At 46.4% G+C, this 24,859-nt stretch overlaps 2 protein-coding genes across 23 annotated transcripts in view; both read left to right on the top strand.

The window, feature by feature from the left end:
* Positions 1–447: 447 nt before the first annotated feature.
* Positions 448–16,337, top strand: sec24c (SEC24 homolog C, COPII coat complex component). 5 transcript variants are annotated; one of them, XM_058061819.2, is made up of 25 exons: positions 451–611; positions 1,531–1,712; positions 2,398–2,478; positions 3,260–3,386; positions 3,451–3,599; positions 7,038–7,781; positions 8,443–8,585; positions 8,977–9,045; positions 9,363–9,471; positions 9,562–9,689; positions 9,779–9,917; positions 9,991–10,106; positions 10,394–10,518; positions 10,896–11,087; positions 11,873–11,966; positions 12,058–12,174; positions 12,246–12,416; positions 12,506–12,602; positions 12,669–12,814; positions 13,065–13,203; positions 13,519–13,637; positions 13,710–13,889; positions 13,964–14,149; positions 14,952–15,041; positions 15,128–16,337. In XM_058061819.2, the coding sequence occupies exons 2-25, from the start codon at positions 1,550–1,552 to the stop codon at positions 15,266–15,268; spliced, it is 3,765 nt and encodes a 1,254-aa protein (XP_057917802.2). In that variant the 5' UTR covers positions 451–611; positions 1,531–1,549; the 3' UTR covers positions 15,269–16,337. The 5 variants fall into 5 exon arrangements, with proteins under 5 accessions (XP_057917801.2, XP_057917803.2, XP_057917802.2 ...); XM_058061818.2 differs by having other exon boundaries at positions 448–611; positions 13,519–13,889; XM_058061821.2 differs by lacking the exon at positions 8,977–9,045 and having other exon boundaries at positions 452–611.
* A 7,556-nt stretch (positions 16,338–23,893) lies between these two features.
* Positions 23,894–24,859, top strand: part of LOC131109252 (calcium/calmodulin-dependent protein kinase type II subunit gamma) — a 40,674-nt gene continuing 39,708 nt past the window's right edge. For all 18 annotated transcript variants that reach the window (XM_058061000.2, XM_058061006.2, XM_058061012.2 and 15 more), the window contains exon 1: positions 23,894–24,189. In XM_058061000.2, coding sequence (XP_057916983.2) covers positions 24,125–24,189 — 65 coding nt within the window. In that variant the 5' untranslated portion in view covers positions 23,894–24,124. The remainder of the gene's footprint in view (positions 24,190–24,859) is intronic.

Genomic DNA, 24,859 nt, shown 5'->3' on the forward strand with positions numbered 1-24,859 from the left:
CAGGGTACCCGGAAAACCCACTCAAGCACGGGGAGAACATGCAAACTCACACAGAGATGCCCAAGCAAAGATTCCAGGCACTTGTACTCATACAAGTATACATACTGTATATATACCTTGTATGTGATGCAGCATTTACGTATATATGTTTGGTTTTACACCAAACAAAAGTATTTTACTGTATGTTTACTATTTATGTTAAAAGCCACTAGCAGCTAAAATGGCAGCATAATTCAGTTACATTACATGGTTAAAAATTACATGGTTAAATGGGTGATCTAATAATCTAATAATCTAATAAATCTAATAAAGTAATTATAATGAATTCATAATCACTTCAACCGTGGATGTTTGTCGGTGTTAAAGAAGCTCAAAGAGTTACGACACGTAAATGTATTAATCAACAGGGGAAGGCGGAAGTATGTGCGCCATTGGCCGGAAGTGGACGTGGCATACCGCTGCAGCAGTTCCGCTGAATGTCCGTTTCTTATTCCAAGAAGGGATTAGCAGAAACAACTCGGGACGACATCGACTTTCTAACCCCGTCGCTTGTCGAGTTTACAAGCTTACGAAGGGCCAAGTGAAGCCTTATTATTGACGACACTTTGGAGGTGGGTTTAGATTTAATACAGAGGCAGCGTGTGACATCCACGTCCGGATTTTCTGAATATGTCAGCCGCTGTTTGCTAATGCTTTTTCACGCTAGCTGAGAGTAGCTTTAGCTTCAATGCTAAGTGCTAGCTCCGGTCACAGCTGATTCAAACGCCGCTGCTGTCACCACGAACAACTTGGTCGGCTAGCGCACGTTAGCCCCCCCCCCCCCCCCCCTAGTTGAGACTTTTGCCGAGTCGACAGTGTTGCTTTGCACCTTGTAACCTGCTTATCAGTGTTATTGTCTGAGCTAATGTTAGCTACCGAGTTAGCTAGTTTTAATGCGGCATTGAAGCTATATTCACTCCGCACACTGCTAACTAGCATTGAGAGCTTTAGTGTGTTGCATTTTGTTCACAGTACAATGTTTTTACTTTATCAGCAACATATTTCACTTTTAGTCTGGTGTAAGCCGGGTTTAATGACGATATGGTTGAGACATCACAAGCCGCAACCCAGATGTGTGTCACTGAGTAGGCCCGACACACTAAGCGCGGCGATTGTGTTTCTCGTAGCACCTGAACAGTTGAATTATTTAAAACCCTGCTCGTTTAACTCTTGTCTGTCTTGTCTGTCAGACGATACGCACAGCTCTTGTCATAGATCACGTGCATTTGTTGAAAGAACGTCCGATAAATAGTGGCTATACATAACTTAATGCCACCATGAAAATACAGAAACGTCTTATTAGTTTGACACAAGTTGAAAGGGGCGTGGTCAAATAAGGCAAAGCAAACAAGGGTGTTGCCAGTTTTAACATCTTTATGCTAAATAAAGGTCGCTGCAACACTACCACCAGTCTCAATAGTGTTTCCTCCGGAGACTGCTGTCATGGTTTTGCAGTGAAGTGTGACTTTGATGATGTTCTATATTGTTCAGATTTAGGGATGAACTGAAGATGAATGTAAATAGGCACACTCCAATGGCCTCTCCTTACGGCCAGCCTCAGCCCGGCTATGGGCAGCCCACCTTTACCCATCTGGATGGAGGGGGATACCCATCATCATACGCACCTTACAATGGCCCCATGTCGGCCTACCAACCTGGAGCTCCACCACAAGGTAAAGTAGTGCATACACCTGGAAAGAGGTCTTAGTCAGTATCAAGACTGCGAGAATTAAGTTTTTGTAATGTGTAATTTCCGAGCCCTCATGTTTAAAAATGGTGCCGCCCAAGTGCAAGCTAGTTAAGGCAGCTCTGTGTCTTCTGCAGCGTTTTTAGTCTTTAATAGTGTTTTAGTATTTAATATTTATTACGTGTGTGTTGTTTTTAGTGCCATGCCGACCCCTTAAGCAAGTGTGCAGTGTGCAGTTGCCGTTTGCTTCATTGTTTACACTCTGGAGTAGCAGTTAGTTTTGGTCTATACCAGCCAGCCCTAGTAGTATATCTGATGTATATTAATGTGACATCGTATGCATGTTTGAACTAAATTAAGAAAGAGGAAAGTCACTACTCCATACTTTTTGTAATCGCTTATCCTGCTCAGGATCACGTGGAAACTGGAGCCTATCCTAGCTGACTATGGGCGATAGACAGACTAGACGGTGAATTGGCCAAGTCGAAATGTCACAAGAAAGAAATATTTATATTGTAATCGTGGTGGGGAAAGAAAGTCAAGTTCCTATCCTATTTGCACTAATAACCTTTTGTCTCTGTACCTTTGCATGCTAATCTAAATCTAGGATACCTTTGTGTTGCCAACACATCATCCTTCCTTTGCCTACTTTTTCCTCTGTTGTATTTCAGGTTATTCATCTTTCACCACCTTTCCCTCTAAGGCTACGGCAGCCAACCCAGTCTCTGAGCTCTCCTCTCCTCTTGACCTAGGTAACACCCTCCTTTCTTTCTCTTCCTCACCTGTTTCACACTCCACATATCGTCTGCAGGATTTTTTTAAAATCTGTGGTGGTGGACTGCATGGGAGGGCGGACTGCCGCCGCTCTGTCGTGTCAAGTGTGTCTGCATTTTTAAAAATTATGATGCTGATTCCCCCCACTGTAGAATTCAACACAACCAGTCTGCCCCGTGTGGGTCTTTCTGTCTTTGTGAGAGTGATATAAGTTTTGCACCCTGCAAAAAATGTCTGACTGGTGTGGTGCTTTGAAAAGCTTTAGATTGGTGCAGCATTTGGGGGGGCGAGCACTTGGCAGGCTGTGGTGAGTTCGAGGCTCATGATGTGATCATCTGTCAGACAGCGGCTATAAAGCCCTGGTCCCAACCTGCTGTACTTGCAAGTGTGGGCATAATTTGGGGATGGGTACCACCTCAGTACGGATATGGGAGCATACTGATACATGTAGCACTTTTAGTGCAGCAGGAACTTTGTTTGCGGGGCTGCGTCAGTCTGCGGATGACGTGTGACGCGTGTGCTCTCTGCAACCACTTCTGACTCCCTGAGCACGCGTATGGTGGGTGCATGTCAGTCTTGGTACCTCCCCAGTTCGGCTGTCCAATGAGTGTGCACAGCGTGTGTGGACCGTGACGAGTGAGCGTTTATGCCGCGCTTGAAAGGCCCATTGTACACACTGATTTCAGCAGTGGTGCCAAGCTAACAGACAAGTGCCAGTATTTAGTCTCTTTTGTCTGACTAGATTTTGTGTATTTTTAGGTCATGGCAGGGCTCCACCCACTTCTGGCTCCCCGCCAGTATCAGCTACTCAAGTGTACAACCAGTATGGTCACCATCAGGGGGACATGCAGAATGGACCCCCCCCATCGACGCAAGCGCCCTCCAGGTAAACATTTAGTGCAGTCATTAAGATACCTGGTGACCAAAACATTTTTTGTTTTGTTTTCCAGGCCTGCTGCGGTGTCTCAGTCCTACTCAGGGCCACCCACCTCCTTCCCTCAACACTACGGGCCCCCACACACAATGCAGCACGTCACCAATCAGATGGGTGGGATGCAGATTTCCTCTGGTTCCTCCAGCCCTGCCGTGCCTGGATATGGTTGGCTATGATTACAGACATATTTTTAATACTAATCATAATTAAAACTGCAAGCAGTGATGAGCGGGCTCGAGCACCCCGACGCGCTCGGGGGTACGCGCGGGTCGGGGGTACGCGCGGGTCGGGGTCGCGCGCGCGACCGGACGGGCGCGCGGACGCGCCGTACGAAAAACCGCGGCGAGCGGATAAGCGGTAAGGGAGTCACGGCACTTGCAATTTTCCGCCAGGAGGGGGCGACAGCGGCGGCGAGGCGGGTGCGCGGTCACGTCCCGTCCGACACCGCGAACCGCCATAAAAAAATTCACGACGATCGGACCACGCGGTAGGTCCTTGCGGCGGATATACGTTTCCGCCTGTGGGTGGCGCTATAGAGTGGTTGGCCCACACGGTAACGGACCGGAGGGTACCCCGAACCAACAGAAAAAATTAGGGGCCGATCCGACCGTGCGTAAGGAAGTTACGGCAGATATACATTTCCACCAGTTGGTGGCGCTATAGCGTATGTACACACACAGTCATAGACCAGAGGGTACCCCAGACCACCAGAAAAAATTTGGGCCTGATCCGACCATGTGGAAGGAAGTTACGGCTATATACATTTCCACCAGTTGGTGGCGCTATACAGTCTATGTACACACACAGTCATAGACCAGAGGGTACCCCAGACCACCAGAAAAAATTTGGGCCTGATCCGACCATGTGGAAGGAAGTTACGGCTATATACATTTCCACCAGTTGGTGGCGCTATACAGTCTATGTACACACACAGTCATAGACCAGAGGGTACCCCAAACCACCAGAAAAAATTTGGGCTTGATCCGACCATGTGGATGGAAGTTACGGCTATATACATTTCCACCAGTTGGTGGCGCTATACAGTCTATGTACACACACAGTCATAGACCAGAGGGTACCCCAAACCACCAGAAAAAATTTGGGCTTGATCCGACCATGTGGAAGGAAGTTACGGCTATATACATTTCCACCAGTTGGTGGCGCTATACTGTCTATGTACACACACAGACATAGACCAGAGGGCACCCCAGACCACAAGAAAAATTTGTGGCCTGATCCGACCATGTGGAAGGAAGTTACGGCTATATACATTTCCACCAGTTGGTGGCGCTATACAGTGTATGTACACACACAGTCATAGACCAGAGGGTACCCCAGACCACCAGAAAAAATTGTGGCCTGATCCGACCATGTGGAAGGAAGTTACGGCTATATACATTTCCACCAGTTGGTGGCGCTATACAGTCTATGTACACACACAGTCATAGACCAGAGGGTACCCCAAACCACCAGAAAAAATTTGGGCTTGATCCGACCATGTGGAAGGAAGTTACGGCTATATACATTTCCACCAGTTGGTGGCGCTATACTGTCTATGAACACACACAGACATAGACCAGAGGGTACCCCAGACCACCAGAAAAATTTGTGGCCCGATCCGACCATGTGGAAGGAAGTTACGGCTATATACATTTCCACCAGTTGGTGGCGCTATAGAGTCTATGTACACACAGTATAACAAACCAGAGATTGACCCAACACACCAAAAAAAATTTCAAGACAATCTGACCATGAATCAGGAAGTTACGGCAGATATACATTTCCACCAGTTGGTGGCGCTGTGTTTTGAACATGGCTTCTGGAGCGTTAAGTGCGTCCTGTCTTGATAGACGTCTCCACCGAAAATCATAGTGATACGTGTAACGGGTGGCGAGGGATAATGAATTGAAACTTCTAGGTGGCGCTAGTGTGTCAATTTAGATTGGTGTCACATGGGAGCACCACCAGGGCGCTCAGGCCTGGATTAAGGCCTCACGTTTAAGATTTCAGCAGCCTGTGACCTTCTGCAGGCAAATGATGACCTTTTGATGGTCAATGGCGAAGGCTGACCATTCGCCGTGGCCACGCCCCCCACATGTGCTTTACACACATCAGTCCATCAACTGACATCATCAGTCTGTCAGTCAAACTGTGTATTGACTTTGATGTACATTGCTTCAAGGCAAGGCCAGACACCAGGCAGGGCCAGATATGAAATGGTCAAAGTTTGGTGGCGTGCCACGCCCACATCCTAAGGAGCAGCCCAAAATCCTTCGCAATTTAACGTGGGCCATCCGTCTAGTGTCCGTTGATGCAACAACGGACTCATTCGGTCAAACCCCCTAGGAGGAGTTCGTCGAGATACGACCCATACATCCGCCCCCAAATGGCCGCCGCCACCTAAAATGGCCGACTTCCTGTTGGTTTTAGAACATGGGTTCTTGAGACTTTTTTGTGCGTCCTGTCACGAGTGATGTCTCCTCCGAAAATCATGCCGATACGTGCAACGGGAGGCGAGGGATAATTATTTTAAAACTTCTAGGTGGCGCTAGTGAGTCAATTTGGCTTGGTTTCATATGGGGGCCACACCAGGCCGCTCAGGCCTGGATTCTGACCCCCCCTATGAGTTTTCAAGCCCATGCGACCTTTTGCGGGCGAATGATGACCTTTTCTATGTAAATGGCGAGGCCTGAGCATTCGCCGCCAGGCCACGCCCACCACGTGCGCTTTTCCTGCATCATGGTCCATCAACAGGCTTCACCAGGCTGTCAGGCAGTGACCTTGTGACCCCGATGTTCATCTGATGAATCTCCTGGCAGAAAAGGCCTCATGTAGATGACACGCCTTTAGCCTGTCGCCAATAGGTGGCGCTGCGACGAAATCAGGAAGTGACCTACGGGGACCTTCGGGGCGGGGCCATGATCACATGTACCAAGTATGATGAAGATCTGACCACGTGGAGCCAAGTTATTCACGTCTACAGTTACGCTCAGCGTGCAAGGCCCGGACATATGAAAATGGGCAAAATTTGGGGGCGTGCCACGCCCACATCGTATGGAATATCCCAAAATCCTTCGCAATTTAACGTCGGCCATCCGTCTAGTGTCCGTTGATGCAACAACGGACTCATTCGGTCAAACCCCCTAGGAGGAGTTCGTCGAGATACGACCCCAACTTCTGGCACGAAAAAGGCCGCCGCCATCCAAAATGGCCGACTTCCTGTTCGTTTTCCAATATGGGTTCTTGAGACTTTTTGGTCCGTCCTGTCACGATAGACGTCTCCACCAAGTTTCGTGACGATAGGTGAAACTGGTGGCGGGGGCCAATTTTTTCAAAAATTAAAGGTGGCGCTAGAGAGTCAATTTTGGAACATTGTTTTCGGGACCCCCACCAGATCGAAATTTTCGCCAGACCTGACGCGCTTGCAAAATTTGGTGAGTTTTCGGGCATGTTAAGGCCCTCAAAATGGCCGTCCTTTCGTCAGAATAAAAAATGGAACGATTACAATAGGGCTTTCGCACTGGTCAGTGCTCGAGCCCTAATAATGAGAATGACAATGATGATAGTAATTTGATGAAGACTGACATGTCACTCTCTGCTCAGCACCGCCACACAGTTCCCAGCCGCCAGTCAGCGCTTCCTTCTCAGCACCTCCTCCCTCAACCTACACGCAAGCTCCGCCCCTCACGTCATCCCCTCCAACCAAGCAGCCACCACAGCCCACCCAGCAGCCACCCCCGCCCAGTGTGCCCGCTGCTCATCTGCAATACTACGGAGGCCCCCCTCCCTCCCAGCAGCTATTTAATTCTTCTCTCCCTCCTACCTCTCAACAGCAGATTGCCCCCCCTGTGCCGCCTTCCCCCTCCACTCAACAGCCGTTTCCTCTTTGCCCCTATTCTGGTTCTCCGCCAAACCAAGCTCCCTCTTCATCAGTGTCGCAGCCTCAGCAGCCGTTTCCCCCCTCTCAGCCTGCATTCTCCTCAGCCCCTCCACCTGTCAGCCAGACCTCTTTTGCCTCTGGCCAGGGCTCTTTCCCTCCAAGAGAGCCCCTTCCTTCCTTCTCTCAACCTGGGTCAAATCCTCTGCCTGGCCCCCCTCCAATGTCACTGCCCTCTGGCCAGTACCCTGGCCCCATGCCGCCTCAACAGCAACATCAACACCTTCCCTCTCAGCCGCCACCCTTCCCCGCAGGTCCCCTTCCCCCCAGACCACAGATGCCCCCCACATCAATGCATCAGAGCAACCACTTACCTCCAGGACCACAGGGGCCACCAGGCCCTCCTGGACTGATGCAACATCCCCCACTTCAGCCTGGCATGCCAGGGGGGTACCCACCCCAACAGAATGGTGAATAGATTATTCTATTTACTGCAGAGGGTACCTGACATCCATTAGAAATAATGTCTTGGTGTGTTTAGTGTTTATGAAAGTAGTACACAATAGTTAATATCAGTGGTTCTCAACTGGTGGGTCAGGTCTTTGCGGGGGGGAAAAATGAATGACTCAATTTCCATGAATGCACTTGATGATCTTGTCTATGCCAATCGTTTACTATGGCCTGTGAGGTGCATGTCAACAACACTTACAATGTTGGAATGGCTGTGTCTTCCAGCACAAGAGCACAAGTGTTTCCCAAGCACAGCATTGTAAGCTTGCTCAAGTTAACTCGTTTTGTTGTGTTGTAATGCACAGAAAAAGGAAATAAATGTGTTTGTGTCACATCAGGATTGTGAATGATGGGCAAAAATTGCCCCCAAAAGTGCAGTTCCCCTTTAACGTGCTGTCTGTCCGACACATAGTTGCAGATATCTGCTGGAGTGCGCCATAATGAGACAGTTTGAGTTGAAAAATTCCTGCAGTTTGGGTCACCTCTTCTCATTGAGGGGTGATGGTGGGTCCTGCATCCCAACCACTTGACAATCACTGTTATGTGATATGTAATATACAATGCTATATACTGTGTAGAAATAGTACTGGTGTAAAGCTGAAGTTGGTCAACTCCCCACAGGTGCATTTGGGCAGGCGAGAGGCCCTCAGCCTGGCTACCCGGGCCCCTATCCTGGCCTGCAAAACTACGGCGCATCTGCACCAGCACCTACCCCTGCACCCCCCGGACAGAAAAGACTGGACCCGGACAGCATTCCTAGCCCGGTAAGGAGGACACTACATTGGTTAAGACATATTTGTATTGTTTCATTTAACTGCCAGTAAGTCACTCTGATGATGCAACATGCTAACCTATGAAGCAGGTTGGATAGTTACAATGGAAAACCGCATCATATGATGGGCAGCATGTGTGTCAGACTGTCTGCTACTGTATTACTTTCTATAATGAGCATGATTGACGCTGTGTAGTCACAATAATCAATGCTGTATGACTGACAGTTCCTATCTGAATAACCATTCTTCCTGCCACTCAGTGACGTTTGGCTGTTTTCTCTCGCCACACACTGCTCCCCTCTTTCAATTTCTTTCTCTCTGGTGTTGATTGTTTTTGTCTTGTTTTGCACCTCGTGGCCGGACAAAACTTTTGAATGTAAAGCAAGCATCTGACATGCCAGCTGTGCAGAAATCAAGACATAGAATAGATCCAGACGCTATTCCCAGCCCAGTAAGTTTCCCCGTGTGTCCCCTTTTGTCCCCTCGCTCTTGTCTGTGCTGGCTTTTCAACACACAACCACAAACCCACCACTTGATCTTTCCGCTGTCACTCTTGTTGGGCGTACAGAGGCCATCCTGGTTTTTTCTTCTTCTTTTCTCCCCCCCTGCACACACACTCTATTCATTGCATGTTGGTCTGCATGCCTGGAAGATTTGTTTTGTCACTGTGCGTTGGCATGTTTGCTAAAAGGCTGTGTGTGTATAGTTCATACCCCAAATATATGTATATGAAAATTATGTTTTTATTTTCTTTTTTGACTTTTGCAGATCCAAGTCATAGAGGACGACAAGGCCAAGAGCACAGAGCCTTTCAGCACTGGAGTTAGGGGACAAGCCCCACCGCTGGTCACCACCAACTTTCAAGTCAAAGACCAAGGTGGCTCCTTCAGACATCTGGCGGGTTCTCAGTTAAAGGGGACGGCACGGGGGGGGAGTCACCTTATCCACCATGTTGTTTTGCATGCAGGGAGCGCCAGCCCCAGGTTCATCCGCTTTACGGCCTACAACATGCCGTGCACGGCCGACATGGCGAAGCAGTCTCAGGTGCCTCTGGCGGCCGTCATCAAGCCCCTTGCCACGCTGCCGCCAGATGAGGTGAACCCCGGTGCTCCTGTTCTTTAAGCTTTAATTGCAAGAATATAGTAATAAAACACACTTTATATGGGTTATTTTTTTGTCATCAGACACCCCCATACCTAGTGGACCACGGAGAAGGTGGTCCTGTCCGTTGCAACCGCTGCAAAGCCTACATGTGTCCATACATGCAATTCATCGAAGGGGGGCGTCGCTTCCAGTGTGGGTTTTGCTCCTGTGTCACAGAAGGTAAGTTAATGATAATACAATATATAAATAATGTAATATTGGTTTTATTATATTAATATTCCTTTGTGTGCAGTTCCTCCGCATTATTTCCAGCATCTCGACCACACTGGGAAGAGAGTAGACTTCTATGACCGACCAGAGCTCTCGCTGGGCAGCTACGAGTTCCAGGCTACCGTCGACTACTGTAAAGTACGTCCCAGTGTCTTTCACAAATTGGTGGTTTTACTGGCTTATATTGTATTTTCCTTCATTTAGCCATTTTATGTTTAAAATGCATAATTTGGGGCAAAAATGCGTTCAATTTGCTTAAATATGCCTTAAATATCTTTTAGTAATAGGCCATCGTCAACCACTAAACAGTGATCATTTATTAATTTTTTGAAAACCCACAATGGTGTAAGGGAGGGATGTTCAAACTGCAATGTAGCGATGGACGACTGTACTTCATCTTTCACTGATGGAGCTTTTGTCCTTAGAACAACAAGCTTCCTCAGCCTCCGGCTTTCATCTTCTTTATCGACGTGTCCTACAACGCGGTGAAGAGCGGCATGGTCAGCATTGTCTGTCAAGAACTTAAGACGCTCCTGGACCACCTGCCCAGGTACTCAAGCCCACGCAACAAAGGGAAATGTGAAGTATTGGTAATGCATTTAAAGGAGACCGATTATGCTCATTTTTCTGCCTTGTGTTGAGTTATGGACTCCTGTAGAGCAGCTACACATGATTACCCGCACAGAAAGCTTTATAGATCTTCCAGAATCTTCACCTATTCCAGCTTTATTTCCTTGGATTTCCAAAACGGTCTGTGTTAAGTTATTCCATCCTCATTTCCAAATGCGCAAACCACATTATCTGAAACATTGTTGGCATTGTTTAACACGAAAATACAACATAAATGTGGGAAAAGCATATGAGGTCCCCTTTTAAAGGAACAATCACTTTTTGGATGGTTAGGAGATGCCCTTGTGTCGTCCACAGACAGAACCCAGACGCGGACTCAGTGGTCCGAGTGGGCTTTGTCACTTACAACAAGGTCCTGCATTTCTACAATGTCAAGTCCAGCCTGGCACAGCCACAGATGCTGGTGGTGTCAGACGTGTCGGACATGTTCGTGCCACTGCTGGACGGCTTCCTTGTCAATGTCAACGAGAGCCGCCTGGTCATCGAAAGGTCAGCACACTTAGTAAGAGCCTATGATTTCTGCGTTAATAGAATTGGAGAATTGGCCGATGAAAATAGAAATTGCTGTTACACACGGAAACTCGTGTAATGTGAATGGAATGCTGTCATTGTGGGGAAAAGGAATGTTGGGGGGGAATTTTCCCAACAAACCTCCACTAAGCCAACCCTCAGCAACCTAAAATAGGCGAGCAAAATGCTCCTATGGATCTTTATTGGAAGCTGAGGTTAGCAGCTGGTTCGGATGTGTGCTTGTGACTCGGGCTGTATGAGTGTGTTCACGCTGTGCTGTTTTACGGCTTGTTAATGTTGGCAAGCATTCAAGGATGCCCAGGCACCCAGCACTCGAGACATTCTCAGCACACTTCTGGCCTTGAGAATAAGAGGTCTGTGCGCAACATCCCAAAATAAAGGTGTCTCCAAAAAATACCTTACTCAAATAGAGCAATTGGAATTGCATCTGTGATTATGCTTTACATTTTTGGGGGGATTTTGCTTCAATGTGTGCAGAGGCAATAAAAGTTAGCCAAGCTACATCCAATTCTAAATGACTTTCTTGGGCAATACTGTCCAAAGACGCGATGCATCAATAAATGTAAAGATTTTTGCATTTAATTCAATAAGTCAGAACACACACATTCTGTGGTGGTAAATTAGGTGTAAAAGTTAAATGGAATTCAAAAAAATGTAAAAGGAATATGGGAAAATCCAAATATTTAATAGGGCCCTCAGTAATGTCCCATTTTGGTCAAACATGCACTTGTTGTGTTCTCCAGTTTGCTGGACCACATCCCGGTGATGTTTGCAGACACCAGAGAGACCGAGACAGTCTTTGGACCTGTAATACAGGCCGGCCTGGAGGCACTAAAGGTAACCTGCGCAGGAAGTAGTGCAACTTTGAGCAAGCATGGATCTTTGGGCTCTGTGCTTTGCGTGTGTACTAGTGCATTGTGTTCCTCAGGCCGCAGACTGCGCAGGGAAGCTGTTTGTGTTCCACACCTCGTTGCCCATTGCTGAGGCTCCTGGTAAACTGAAGAACAGGGACGACAAGAAGCTGATTGGAACTGATAAGGAAAAGGTACGTATATGGGCGTGTTCTATGTAGAAACTTGGCTTGATTGATGGACTGATGTTTGTGGTTTTATTCAGTCTCTGTTTCAGCCCCAAGTATCTTCCTACAACACACTGGCTAAGGAGTGCGTCGCTCAAGGCTGCTGCGTGGACCTCTTCCTCTTCCCCAACCAGTATGTGGACGTAGCCACATTAAGTGTGGTTCCTGTCTCCACTGGAGGCTCAGTGTACAAGTACACCTACTTCGAGGTGGGATAAGCTTCTTGCCATTCATCCTGAAATGTACTGTATCTTCCAAACCTCAACGTGTTTTCATTTGAGTTCCTTTGTAATTCCAGGCTCAGTCAGACCAGGAGAGATTCCTCAACGACCTGAGACGAGACGTTCAAAAGCCTGTTGGCTTTGACGCCGTCATGAGGGTTCGAACCAGCACAGGTGAGTCTCCACATCCAAAGAAGACTGCTAGCCAGAAGGAGCTTGCTGCAAGTCTATCCTTTTAAGGTATTCGAGCGACGGACTTCTTCGGCTCCTTCTTCATGAGCAACACAACCGACGTGGAGCTGGCGGGACTGGACTGCGACAAGGCGGTCACGGTGGAGTTCAAACACGACGACAAGCTTAGTGAGGAGACCGGGGCGCTCGTCCAGGTGAGTGCAAGAAAGACATCTCACTTACCTACTAATTACACAAAGATGACATAATATATATAACTTCTTAGCATAGCTACATTTAAATAATGAAAAAAATCAGTGGAATAAGTTAGACACCCCTGCCTGATACTATTAGCAGAGGTGGGAAAAGTTGTATGTTTTGCAGGTCTTTTTTTAGAAGAATTTTTTTATTATTGGATTTATGTGATTTTGCCTAAACTCGTTATCTCCCTACCTCCCACCCCAGTGCGCTGTCCTCTACACCAGCTGCGGTGGCCAAAGGCGCCTGCGCATCCACAACATAGCGGTGAACTGCTGCTCCCAGCTGGCCGACGTCTACCGCAACTGTGAGACAGACACCATCATCAACTTCCTCTCCAAATATGGTGAGGACTTACACGGCTTCAAATTCAGTGGACGCCACATGCCTTTTTATTGTAGTGCAGTAGAACCATGTGACTTCTGTCAGCCAATCACCATATAAGTACAATAATAATATCAATGCGTCTAAAAATAATTAAACATAATGAACACAATAAAATTATATAATAATAATTATTATTATAATTGTTAATAATTAAAAATATATTTTTGTACTATTGTGACTGGTTTTTAAATTGATTATTTTTAATGGTCACTATTTTTTTTTGTAGCCAGATTTTTTCCCCATCTTTTTACTAACTGAGCGTTTTTTTTGTCAGCTTTCCGTGGTGTCCTGAACAACTCCACCAAGGCGGTGAGGGACACTCTGGTCAACCAGTGTGCTCAGATTCTGGGCTGCTATCGCAAGAACTGTGCAAATCCCTCATCAGTTGGTCAGGTAGCAAAACCTCCCTGGTCTCAACCTCACTCTGGTATCTTAAGATCTCCAGACATTTATTTTTCCCTCCAGTTGATCCTCCCCGAGTGCATGAAGCTTCTGCCAGTCTACCTGAACTGCGTGCTAAAGAGTGACGTGCTGCTGCCTGGCGCTGATGTGTCGCTGGATGACCGAGCATACCTGCGGCAGCTCATTAGCTGCATGGATGTGGCCGAGACCCATGTCTTTTTCTACCCTCGCTTGCTGCCACTGGTCTGTCCTCATTCCCATATTCTCACTTTTATGGGATTCTAAAACAAAAAACAAACCATATGGATATATTTCAGATGAAGCTGGAAAGTGGCTCTTTGCCGGTGGCGGTGAGGGACTCTGAGGAGAGGCTGTCCAAAGGCGGCGTTTACCTGCTGGAGACGGGCCTACATCTCTTCCTGTGGGTGGGAGCCAACGCTCAACAAGAGCTGCTGCTCAACATCTTTGGAATGTCCAGCTTCAGCCAGATCGACTCCACCATGGTGAAAGCAGTCTTTCCTCTTGGACTGATATTTAATTAATGTAGAAAATTAGGTTTGCAGTGGTCCTTCGTTTATCGTGGTTAAGTGGTCCAGAGCCAACCGTGATAAATGAAATAGGATTCATTAATAAATTTAATATGTTTGTAGTTAGAGCAGAAAACCTGTAGCACTCTTTTTACCATTATTAGAGCCCTCAAGACATGAAATAACACCCCGAAAGGTCACTTTTACACTCCTATTACCAATATAGTGGACATAGATACTAAATTTTTATAGATAACTGTCCTACAAGTTAACGGTGATAATTGATATTATTGAAAACATTTTTCTACCATTTTTTCTTATTTATATGGCATAATAATGTGAATAATTTGTATAAAAAGCAATTAACCTTAACATTGTAATTGGAATATCAAGCACTTTTAAATAAAATGCATTAAACAACATAATAGACAAAAAACGGCCAGTGAAAATAAAATTGCACTTCAATCAAACTCACAATCTCTCATGCCAATAAAAACACACAACAATAAATACAATAAATGGCATAGAAAATGGATGGATGCATGTGTATGAAACCTCAACGGACGGCTTAACGTACAGCAAATAGCAATGTTACACCTCCAGCTATGTATATTGTTTTTCCCAGTTGGGAAAATTGGACATACAAAGTGTGCATACAAGTAATAAGACACGGAACTTGACCTATAGCGGTGGCGTCTGGGACCAATTCGGTGAAATAAGCAAGGTAATTACAATGTTGCATCGCTAGCTTTACTATATTATTCATGTGAACTTCCAGACAAGTCTGCCGGTGTTGGACAACCCATTTTCACAAAGACTCAGAGAAATTGTGGACTCCTTCAGAGCACAGCGGTCGCGATACATGAAGGTAAATGTGTGAGAAGGGTTTGTTTATCATGTTTTTGGTGTTGTACATGAATATAATAACTGTGTGTGCAATGGCTTGCCCCGCAGCTAATGGTGGTAAAGCAGGAGGACCGCTCGGAGCTCATCTTCAGGCACTTTATGGTGGAGGACAAGAGCGCCAGCGGGGGAGCGTCCTACGTGGACTTCCTGTGTCATATGCACAAGGAGATCCGCCAGCTCCTCAGCTAGGTTCACAAAGTCCCGCCTTCCATCTTCCTCTCTCCTAAGTTTTTTTTTTTTTTTTTAACCTAATAAACTTTAAAGCTCTCCTCACTGTCATACGGAGATACGCTGTCGCAGTCCCTGCCGCGTGTGCGTGCGCATGCGTGAGGAGATAATCTGATGTTAATAGAGCTTTACTCTGCCTCAAATCTACTGTGGCTGGAGGAGAAGGGAGAGTAATGATGTATATAAAAACAAACACACGTAAAGAATGATGTGTTATGCAACTGACTGTATTTACTAGCACTGAAAAGGCAATTTTTTAATAATTATCAATAATCATCCTAAGAGTTAAAGGATGTCTACTAGCAAGACATGAATGGAATCAAATAAATGCTGTAAACCCAGCCCAGCCCCTCACCCCAGCACCTCCTTAATGGTGTGTGCGTGTGATTTTCTTTTTTTTTTTTAAATGTACATTTCAGCTCCTGTTTTCCTTGCCTGGCAACATGGTGAATATGGCCATAACATTAGGTACACCCAGACAAGAAGCGCCATCAACGCAGGCAGCTTTAGCAGAAATATTTCATTCTTGTTATGCTTATTTCTGAGGGTCTTTGCCAAAAGAAGGCCCCGCCCTCGCAGGTGTACCTAATGAAGTGTGTGTGTATGTGTGTATACACACACACACACACACGAAGTATACACTGTATAGAATAATTAACCTTTTTAAGTGAAGACCACTGATTAAATATAAATAAAACAGACAGCTTTTACGAATAAGGAAGGGCGGCGTTTTTTGAAGTGTGTGTGTGTGTGTGTGTGCATGTGCGTGCTTGCGCGCATACGTGGGTGTGCTTGGTCCTGAGGAACAGAGTGCCCCTCTAAAACAAACCCACCTACCAAATTGAAGTCAATACATTTTTTAGTGCTGATGTGAATGTGAAGCCCTCTGTTCTCCTTCTGTCCACTGACATGATTTCAAACCCATTACTTTGACTACAATCTTTAGTTTTGTTCCCTTTTTTTGTCTTTAAGTTGTTTTGGGGTTTCTTTCATTGCTTTTTGGGACTGCTAATAAAAATGATTGTTAAAAGGGGTTTCAACATTGAGTTTTTTTGAACAGTTAACATGGGAGGTAGATCTCCCACTGCTAACGTAAACGTTCTTTTGTAAAAGTTAATTTTATATCAGGAGCGAAAATACAATAACCGGAATTAGTCGACTGTGATGTTGCGCCAAGATTGTGTGCATTAGTAAACGCGGTGAGCTCCACGGCATCAGTGCTGCCTCTGACAAAGTGTGTCTGACAATGAGTGCTCCTCCTCAGGCAGGCGAGGTTGGAGGAGCACCAGCGGTGCCTACTCTTTAGGGGTGTCCAGCCAGTAGCTCCTAAACACTATTCAATTAGCTCCCCAAAGACTATTCATTTATCATCAACTCCTATATCAACACTATATTAGAAAGTTGGTTTTGTTCGTAGTTAGGGAGCACTTTGGGGGTGTAACCAATTACAATGGAATGGGTGGAATAAGTCAAAATAGACCATTTTTGTGGGAAGCACCAATCCAAGGAATTAGAGCTGGAATAGGTTCAGATCCTGTAAGATCTGTGCGGTTTATTGTGTGTAGATGCTCTATAGGAGTCCACAACTCAACACAAAGGGTTTAAATAATTCCTTCAAGCTGGAATTTCCAACAAGTCCCTGGCCCTCCCCACTTCCACTTGGCAGCTGACCCAGCCCTGTTAAGCTGCAGCCACAGGAAATCAAGAAAATACTTAAATCTATCCTGATTTTGTTTGTTGGAGGGGGGGAAAGGAAAAAAAGTGGATTAATTTTGACGGGGGGGGGGGGGGGTGTCTCCTGGTTCCCTGCATGAATAGCAGAGAGAGAGTTATTAGTATTAATCCTGCATCTGTCAGGTTTTTTTTGTTGTTGTGCAGGTTCAAGCTCTCTGGGTTGGGATGACATTGGCGAGGATTTGACTGCACGGCACAGTGAGCATGCACGCTTTTGGACGCTGTCAAGAAAAACATGATGACAGCCGGCCTTTCTGCTGCAAAAGCACACTAGTAGCCCCTCGTTGCCACAGGGACAGGTTCAATGTAAATGTATAATTTCAACCTATAACATACATGTGCTCCAATAGGGCCCCATTGTAAAAGCCTGTAGTTGTGCTACCTCAGCAGAAAGCCACTGGAGGTCAGCAAAAGCACACTTTTCACATAGTTGGTCAACCAGTCCCTTCCAAATGATATTTATGAATATATTTGAACACATTTTTGTATTGTGGACTGCTGTTGAAGGTCTTATTCTGCAGTTGTAGCTCTTTGATTTACTATGGTATTAAACCTGTAGCTGCAATTGGCATGTGTCATTCTTACACATTGAGGTTCAATCCCCAATTTGGATGATCGTACGCATGTTTGGAAGGTTGTGTTGTGGAGGAATAACATCTGGGTGAACCTGAATGCCGCGGATGATCGAAAGCACTGATGTTGGCCTCAAATGTTGCCTTTTTGAGCTGGTTAGCACACAGGCCTCGCAGCTAGGAGACCCAAGTTCAATTCCACCCTCGGCCATCTCTGTGTCCTCCGTCATTCCAAAAACTTGCTAGGTTAATTGGCGACTCCAAATTGTCCATAGGTATGAATGTGAGTGTGAATGGTTGTTTGTCTATATGTGCCCTGTGATTGGCTGGCCACCAGTCCAGGGTGTGCCCCGCCTTTCGCCCAAAGACAGCTGGGATAGGCTCCAGCACCCCCGTGCGACCCTTGTGTGACCCTTAAAGGCATGCTTGGGGGAGTTTGGTGTGGAAGAAGCCCAGGCATGTACGTACGTATGACAGTATGAGTTACTTTTGACCTCTTCTGTTTGTTGACCTCCTGTCGGTGGAATGTGTCACTTTCAATTGTTGTCATGCACGCTTATTCACATCCCTTGGTCTGATTATGTCTTCAAAGTACAACAAGAGGCGTGATGTGTCATGACTCAGCTGCCTGTGGCTGAGTCCAGCGTCCCCCCCCCCCCCCCCGGTTGTGATGATGTAACAGATGGCATCGCCGTCCCTCTTAGTCACCATGTCAGATAAATACTCTCTTGCTGTGTTCATGCATCATGATGCTACTCCACTAAGATCAGCCGTGTCGTTTCAACGCCTCTACTTTGGCGCTAATAATAGCTGCTGCTCCGCCCGCACACACACGAGGACTTCAGTGATTCATCAAATCTTGCAAAACAAAAGAAATGTATAAGTGTTACTCCAAGTGAGCTTTAGCGCTGCTTGTACGTTCACACACTTAAAATGACTAAAATGATACTCTGCTTATTTATTTTAGGAAGCTTTGCTTTCCAATGACAATGTACAGTTTTACACTGATTTATGTGTATTCGTAACACTGACAAGGTAAAGTGCCGTATTTACATACTTTGGACACCCCACTCACAAAAGTGAGAGGGACAAATATCTCAATGTGAACTAAACGTAATCCTTTCTTCCTCACACATCTCCGAAGTGTCATGGACATCTGTTGGCTCGCATTATTCTAATTTTGCAACATCAGTAGAGAGAAGACCTCCACCAAGGCACAACAAACCTGTTACTGTACTTCTTTGATGGGGAAGGAGCCCAAGCTTGTGTGAAAGGTTGAGCCACCACCCCCAACTTTGTGTGTACGTCATGAATGAAAGGGTCAAAAGAACTAGTTCATATTTGTGAACGGAATGAACGAGGTCACCGCCCTTAAAATACCCGTTCAGTCCGTGCAGTTGCTATCTGCGTGCTTGCCTGTCTTATCCCATAGTCGTGCCCCGCTCTGTGGGTGGGTGGGGTTAGCTGACTGAAAGACCAAGACCGAGAGATTGACCGACACTGTCATCTGTCGGTGACCTCGTTCATTCCGTTCACAAAAACGAACTAGTTCTTTTGATCCGTTTGTTCATAACCGACACACCACTAGCCTGGACCGTGTTCTACTGTGGAGTTGCAGCGAACTGCTGTGGGCTTATTAATAATCGTGTTGGAGTCATCTCAAGTGAATGAGAGGGTTGCTCCCCTATGCCTTTGGGCAATAAGGTCCTGACTGTTGGCTGTGAGTACCCAGCCTTCTTGGAGTCTACCAACCAGTGAGTCCGTAGTTGTACTTGGTGGCTTCAACACCCATGTGGGCAATGACAGTGTGACCTGGAAGGGGGGGGATTGGGAGGAATGGCCTCCCTGATCTGAACCCCGGCAGTGTTATTGAACTTGATAGCAAACACCAAGTCCGAACATAAGGATGTCCACGAGTACACTTGATTACAAGGAGGGGCTGAGCTGTCAAATGACCAGTTGGATAATGGCGGGGGAGGATACCAGACAGGCGTGGGAGACCCAAACGTGTAGGGAAGTTGTGACCTTACCTTGGGCTATCATACTACGATTGGGCGGGACCTTAAACACAACACGAGTGCACCCGATGATAACGATGATGCTCATTTTGGCTCCTTCACTGACAAGCGAGTCTTTCTTTTCCCACTTCCTCCTCCCTCTGCGGGCCTTCCCGTCCGTGGCCTCACTCCCTTTTCCCCTCCTTCCTCCGTGGCTCTCCAAGCCGCAGTGTGTGGTCGGTCGGCGTGAGATAACAAAAGCTGAGGAGTTGGCCGTTATGTAACTGGTGTGGAGGCTGAGGAGGTGGAGAAAGAAGAGGAGAAGAGGCGGCAGGGTTAGCACGTAGGAAAAGGAGGGCAGGAGCGGGCCAGCAGCCTACGTTGTTGTAGAGCTGGTTTTGTCTTCACACACACACACACACACACGAGCTAGCCTTTTTTTCCTCCATCACACATTGGCCAAGCTGCACATGCAGATATGGCGATATAGCTTCATCATATTGGAACTTTTCAGTGTTGTATGCGGCTTTTGTGTTCCCACGCTGACGGAAGAAACGGGTGCTACATTTGGGCTTTTTCTTTGCTGAGCAGGCAGAAAGAGGACCTCTGATGCTGCATTCAAGACTGCTGCAAAACATTGGAAATATGATAGTATGGATAGTATAACTAACTAGAAGTAATATATATTGACAAAAAACTTGTCTTTATTGTGAGTGCTGAGCAGGCAAACATTTGAGACGACTAAAAAGAGTCAGAAATCCTCCACCAGGAGCTTGAAAGGACCTTTGAAAGAAAAAAAAAACATAGCTAATCACCGCAATAAGCATATAATAAAAGCTGTATTTTATTATTTTCATGTTATTTACCCAGGCTTGTTTTGACGTCCCAACTACTACTAAAGTGTCCATTTTTCTGGAGTGCAGCATCCAGCCCCACCCTAAACCTGGCCTGTGATGGCCTCCCACTCACGCCACATTAAACATTTAGCAAGGCACTCCAGTGCACGTGAAGCCGTCTTTTAGCGCATACAAGCTATTGCCGTGGAAAAGGAAGAAAACACAACATATAGGCGCATGCTCCTTGCGGGACACCTGACACAGCAGTCCCATTATTGCCTTTGCTAGATAACTTGCTAGTGTTAGTACTCCCCCCCCCAACCATACACACATACCCCTTCACTAACACGCATGCAAGAGGCGAAATCAGTGGCTCGGAAAGGCCAACTGTGTTCAGAACAAGACCTGCATTAATCAATATTGATCCCGTGTGTGTGTGTGTTTGTCTCTCTATCTCTATGTGCATTTTACTTATGCAACAAGCTACCACTCGCCTCGCTACTGCAGTCGAGTGTGACACAGCAACAAGCTGTAGTGCAGCTTCAAATGTCACAGAAACACTGGGAGATACATCACAGCATACCATAGTCATCTCCAAACACAATGACAATGAGCCCCCTAGTGGCTGTAAGCAGTCATCAGCAAAGCTGGGATGCGTCATTGACGCTTGTATGTTAGCGTTAAACCGTGTAAATACCATGCAACACAATAAATGGCAAAAAAATGTAATCATAATGATGAAAAATGTTGGTACTAATAAATAAGTTTGTTTAATTACTTAGCACATATTTGTAATATATCCCTTGTATTATGTTACGGGTCAATTTGACCCATTTCAGTTTTTGTGTTGACAAAAGTACTGGTTATCCTTTATTTTTTTTCATGAAATTTTGTGACTTTTCCTCATCTAGGGTCATGAACTGGTGTGTAAAATTTGGACACTCTGAGGTGTCGTGGTATGTCTGTGCTGAGTTTGTATACAAAGATGATGTTGCGGGTCATTTTGACCCAGACACTTTAATGTGGGTATATAGCTGTTCAGATCCAGAAAAAAACATCTCTTTGATGTACTTTGCCTTTGAAGAGCCATTCGGACCCAGAGACCCAGGTGTGTGTAGAGGAGGAACTTTCTCTCCCTTGTCCTTGTCACTGTTCTCTTGTCATCTCTTTGAGATGCACACCAAAAATGAGCTCCAGAAGGTTTACAGCGGAAGAAACTTCACAGATATTGAATAGTGATAGTGATGCAGAGGAAGATATTTCAGAGACAGAGGATCTTTCAGAGGCTGAGGACAATGTTATTGATGATCCAGATTATCAATTTTCCTGTGATGAGGAGGATTCAGAGGACGAGTCTGCTCCATCAGATGAAAACCAAGGAATGCAGCAATCATCATCCACAGAGGAGACATGGGCATCTAAAGATGGTAATGTAAAATGGTCAACATCACCACACCACAGCCAAGGCAGACTGTCATCTTCCAATATCATCAAAATGACTCCTGGTCCTACAAGATTTGCTGTCACACGAGTTGATGACATTCAATCAGCATTTCAGCTCTTCATATCCCCACCAATAGAGAGGATTATACTGGACATGACCAACTTGGAGGGGAGGCGTGTATGTCAAGAGAAATGGAAGCCACTGGATCAGACTGACTTGCATGCTTACATTGGAATTCTGGTATTAGCTGGAGTGTACAGGTCAAAGGGAGAAGCAACTGCAAGTCTATGGAATGAAGAAAATGGGAGGCCAATCTTTCGAGCAACAATGTCTCTGGAGACATTTCACATGATATCTCGTGTGATCCGATTTGACAACCGCGACACCAGAGCTGGTCGACGTGAAAGAGACAAATTAGCTGCAATCAGAGATGTATGGGATAAATGGGTTGAAATTCTACCTTTGTTGTACAATCCTGGTCCGCATGTTACTGTAGATGAGCGCCTTGTTTCATTCAGGGGGCGCTGTCCTTTCCGACAGTACATGCCCAACAAGCCTGCCAAGTATGGCATCAAAATTTGGGCAGCCTGTGATGCAAAATCTAGCTACGCATGGAATATGCAAGTATACACAGGAAAGCTACGTGGAGGAGCGTCTGAGAAGAATCAGGGGATGCGTGTGGTGCTGGAGATGAGTGAAGGCCTGCAAGGTCATAACATCACATGTGACAACTTCTTTACATCCTACCGCCTCGGAGATGAACTTCTAAAGAGAAAGCTGACTATGTTGGGAACGGTCAGAAGAAATAAGCCAGAACTTCCCAGTGAAATTCTGAAGATGAAGGGCAGACCTCGGCACTCCTCAATATTTGCTTTCACTGAGAAAGCAGCAGTTGTTTCATACTGCCCAAAGAGAAACAAGAATGTTCTTGTCATGAGCACAATGCATGCAGATGCATCTCTGAGCACAAGAGAAGACATGAAGCCACAAATGATCCTGGACTACAACTCCACCAAAGGAGGAGTTGACAATCTGGACAAAGTCACAGCAACATACAGTTGCCAGCGCAGGACTGCTCGTTGGCCCTTGGTGATTTTCTACAACATTGTGGACGTGTCTGCTTACAATGCCTATGTCCTGTGGACTGAAATCAACCAGCAGTGGAATGCCGGCAAATTGTATCGACGTCGACTTTTCCTGGAAGAACTCGGCAAAGCACTCGTCACTCCCAAGATCCAGAGGCGAGCCAGGCCACCTCAATCCCCAGCAGCTGCAGCTGTCATTGAAAAGGTCAAGCTCAGGTCATCTGACCAATCTGCAATGGATCCAGTGGATACAGGTGTAAAGAAACGGAAAAGATGCCAGGTCTGTCCCTCCCGAGAAGACAGTAAAACAAGTACCTCTTGTGTGAAATGCAAGAATTACATCTGCAGAAAGCATACAGTTACATTCTGTCCATCATGTGGAGAACACTGAAACTGTTAACATTGAAAATCTGAGAAAATTGGGCAAGTTAAATGGAAAAAAAGTGTTTGTGAAGAGGGAAATACGTTAACTAAATAGTTCTTAAACATAGTGTTTGTATTAAAAATGTTTTGTATGTCTCTTTTCTAAATGTTTATATAATCTAAAATAAAGTTGTGATTGGTTAACCTGATTTTTTGACTGTTTTGAGTGGATTTACACAGTATGGGTCAAAATGACCCGCAACATAATCAATGTAGTTTTTTTCCAACATAATACAAGGGATATATAACGTTTGAGGTATTTACAAAATTATTTATTTCCAGTATTCAGTGGTAAAAGTTGAAATGATATGTTGGTACACGGCACAATTTATTTTCACGCTAATTTATTAAAAAATGTCAGCATATATCGTTTGATTTATTAAATGATGGCTTATAATACAGTACAATACACTGTACTGTACAAGCAAAAAGCTTTTTTCGGTGACTTCGTCTACTCGGGCCAAATCTCGCGATAACTCCTCCCCTTTACTACACTCACACGCGCCACCACCACCACCACCGTCACTCCTCCTCCTGCCGGCATCCTCCCTCTCTGTGCGCTCGGCTCTCCTCCTCGTCTTCTGACTCGCCTGCCTGTCACTTCGCTGCTGCTGTGTCGGAGGCTCGGCTTCCCTCCTCTCGGACCCCCCGAACGAGAGCCAGCCACCAACACCACCACCACCGCTGTTCGTCGTCGTATCATCCCGAGGCTCGGGCGCTCCAACCATGGCGACCACCGCTACGTCTACCCGGTTCACTGACGAGTACCAGCTGTACGAGGAGCTCGGGAAGTAAGCGGCGCGCGCGCGCGCACACACACACACACACACACACACCAGTACAAGCACCGTGCTTGTCATGTCTCCCACCCCCGCAACAACCTCGGCTCACTTTATCATTGCCTGGCCCTGGCTAGCAGGCGAATGCTAACTGGAGATAACTCCCGGAGCGACTGTCGCAGCTTAATGTGTCAGCTAGCGCTAATGGCAGCGAGCGACTAGCCGCTCACGCAATAGCAGGCGAGAACGCGCTCTTGTCGGCCACCAGCTCCCGAGCGACCACGCTCTTGGTAGCCAAGTTAGCGCATACATGTTCGTTGTTGTTGTTTTTTGCCGTGCACCTACTGTCACGGTGGTGCACGGCAACAGCCGTTCGCCTCCGCGGCGTTCGAGTGCCCTAGTAGAGCCTGTCAACCGGGCCCTCCGGAGACACAGTGACATTTCTCTGGCCCTCAGCTTCTTGACAGCCCTGCACTGGCTCCCTCGTCCTAAGGCCGACCTGCTGCTTTTTTCCGCCTCCTCCCCTCCCCTCTCGTCCCCTCCTCCTCCTTTGAGCAGCTGCAGTTGATTTGTGCTCGCGTGTTGAGTAACATTACATAGCCCTGGATCACCTAATGAGGAAGTCATGCAGTCCGGCCTGCTTTTATTCATGTTTGCACCGCGCACCACCTGCTGCCACCCT

This window comes from Doryrhamphus excisus, linkage group LG2 (genome assembly GCF_037039965.1).
Source record: "Doryrhamphus excisus strain RoL-2023G ecotype Guam linkage group LG2, RoL_Dexc_Guam_v1.1, whole genome shotgun sequence".
Taxonomy (NCBI): domain Eukaryota; kingdom Metazoa; phylum Chordata; class Actinopteri; order Syngnathiformes; family Syngnathidae; genus Doryrhamphus; species Doryrhamphus excisus.

What these genes read in the sequence shown, in the direction of transcription:
- sec24c (XM_058061818.2), top strand. Translation starts at nt 1,550, where the DNA reads ATGAATGTAAATAGGCACACTCCAATGGCCTCTCCTTACGGCCAGCCT. An exon ending in CTCCTGGACCACCTGCCCAG is followed by an intron (nt 10,519 to 10,895) that starts GTACTCAAGCCC and finishes TGTCGTCCACAG; the next exon opens with ACAGAACCCAGACGCGGACT. An exon ending in AGACCGGGGCGCTCGTCCAG is followed by an intron (nt 12,815 to 13,064) that starts GTGAGTGCAAGA and finishes CTCCCACCCCAG; the next exon opens with TGCGCTGTCCTCTACACCAG.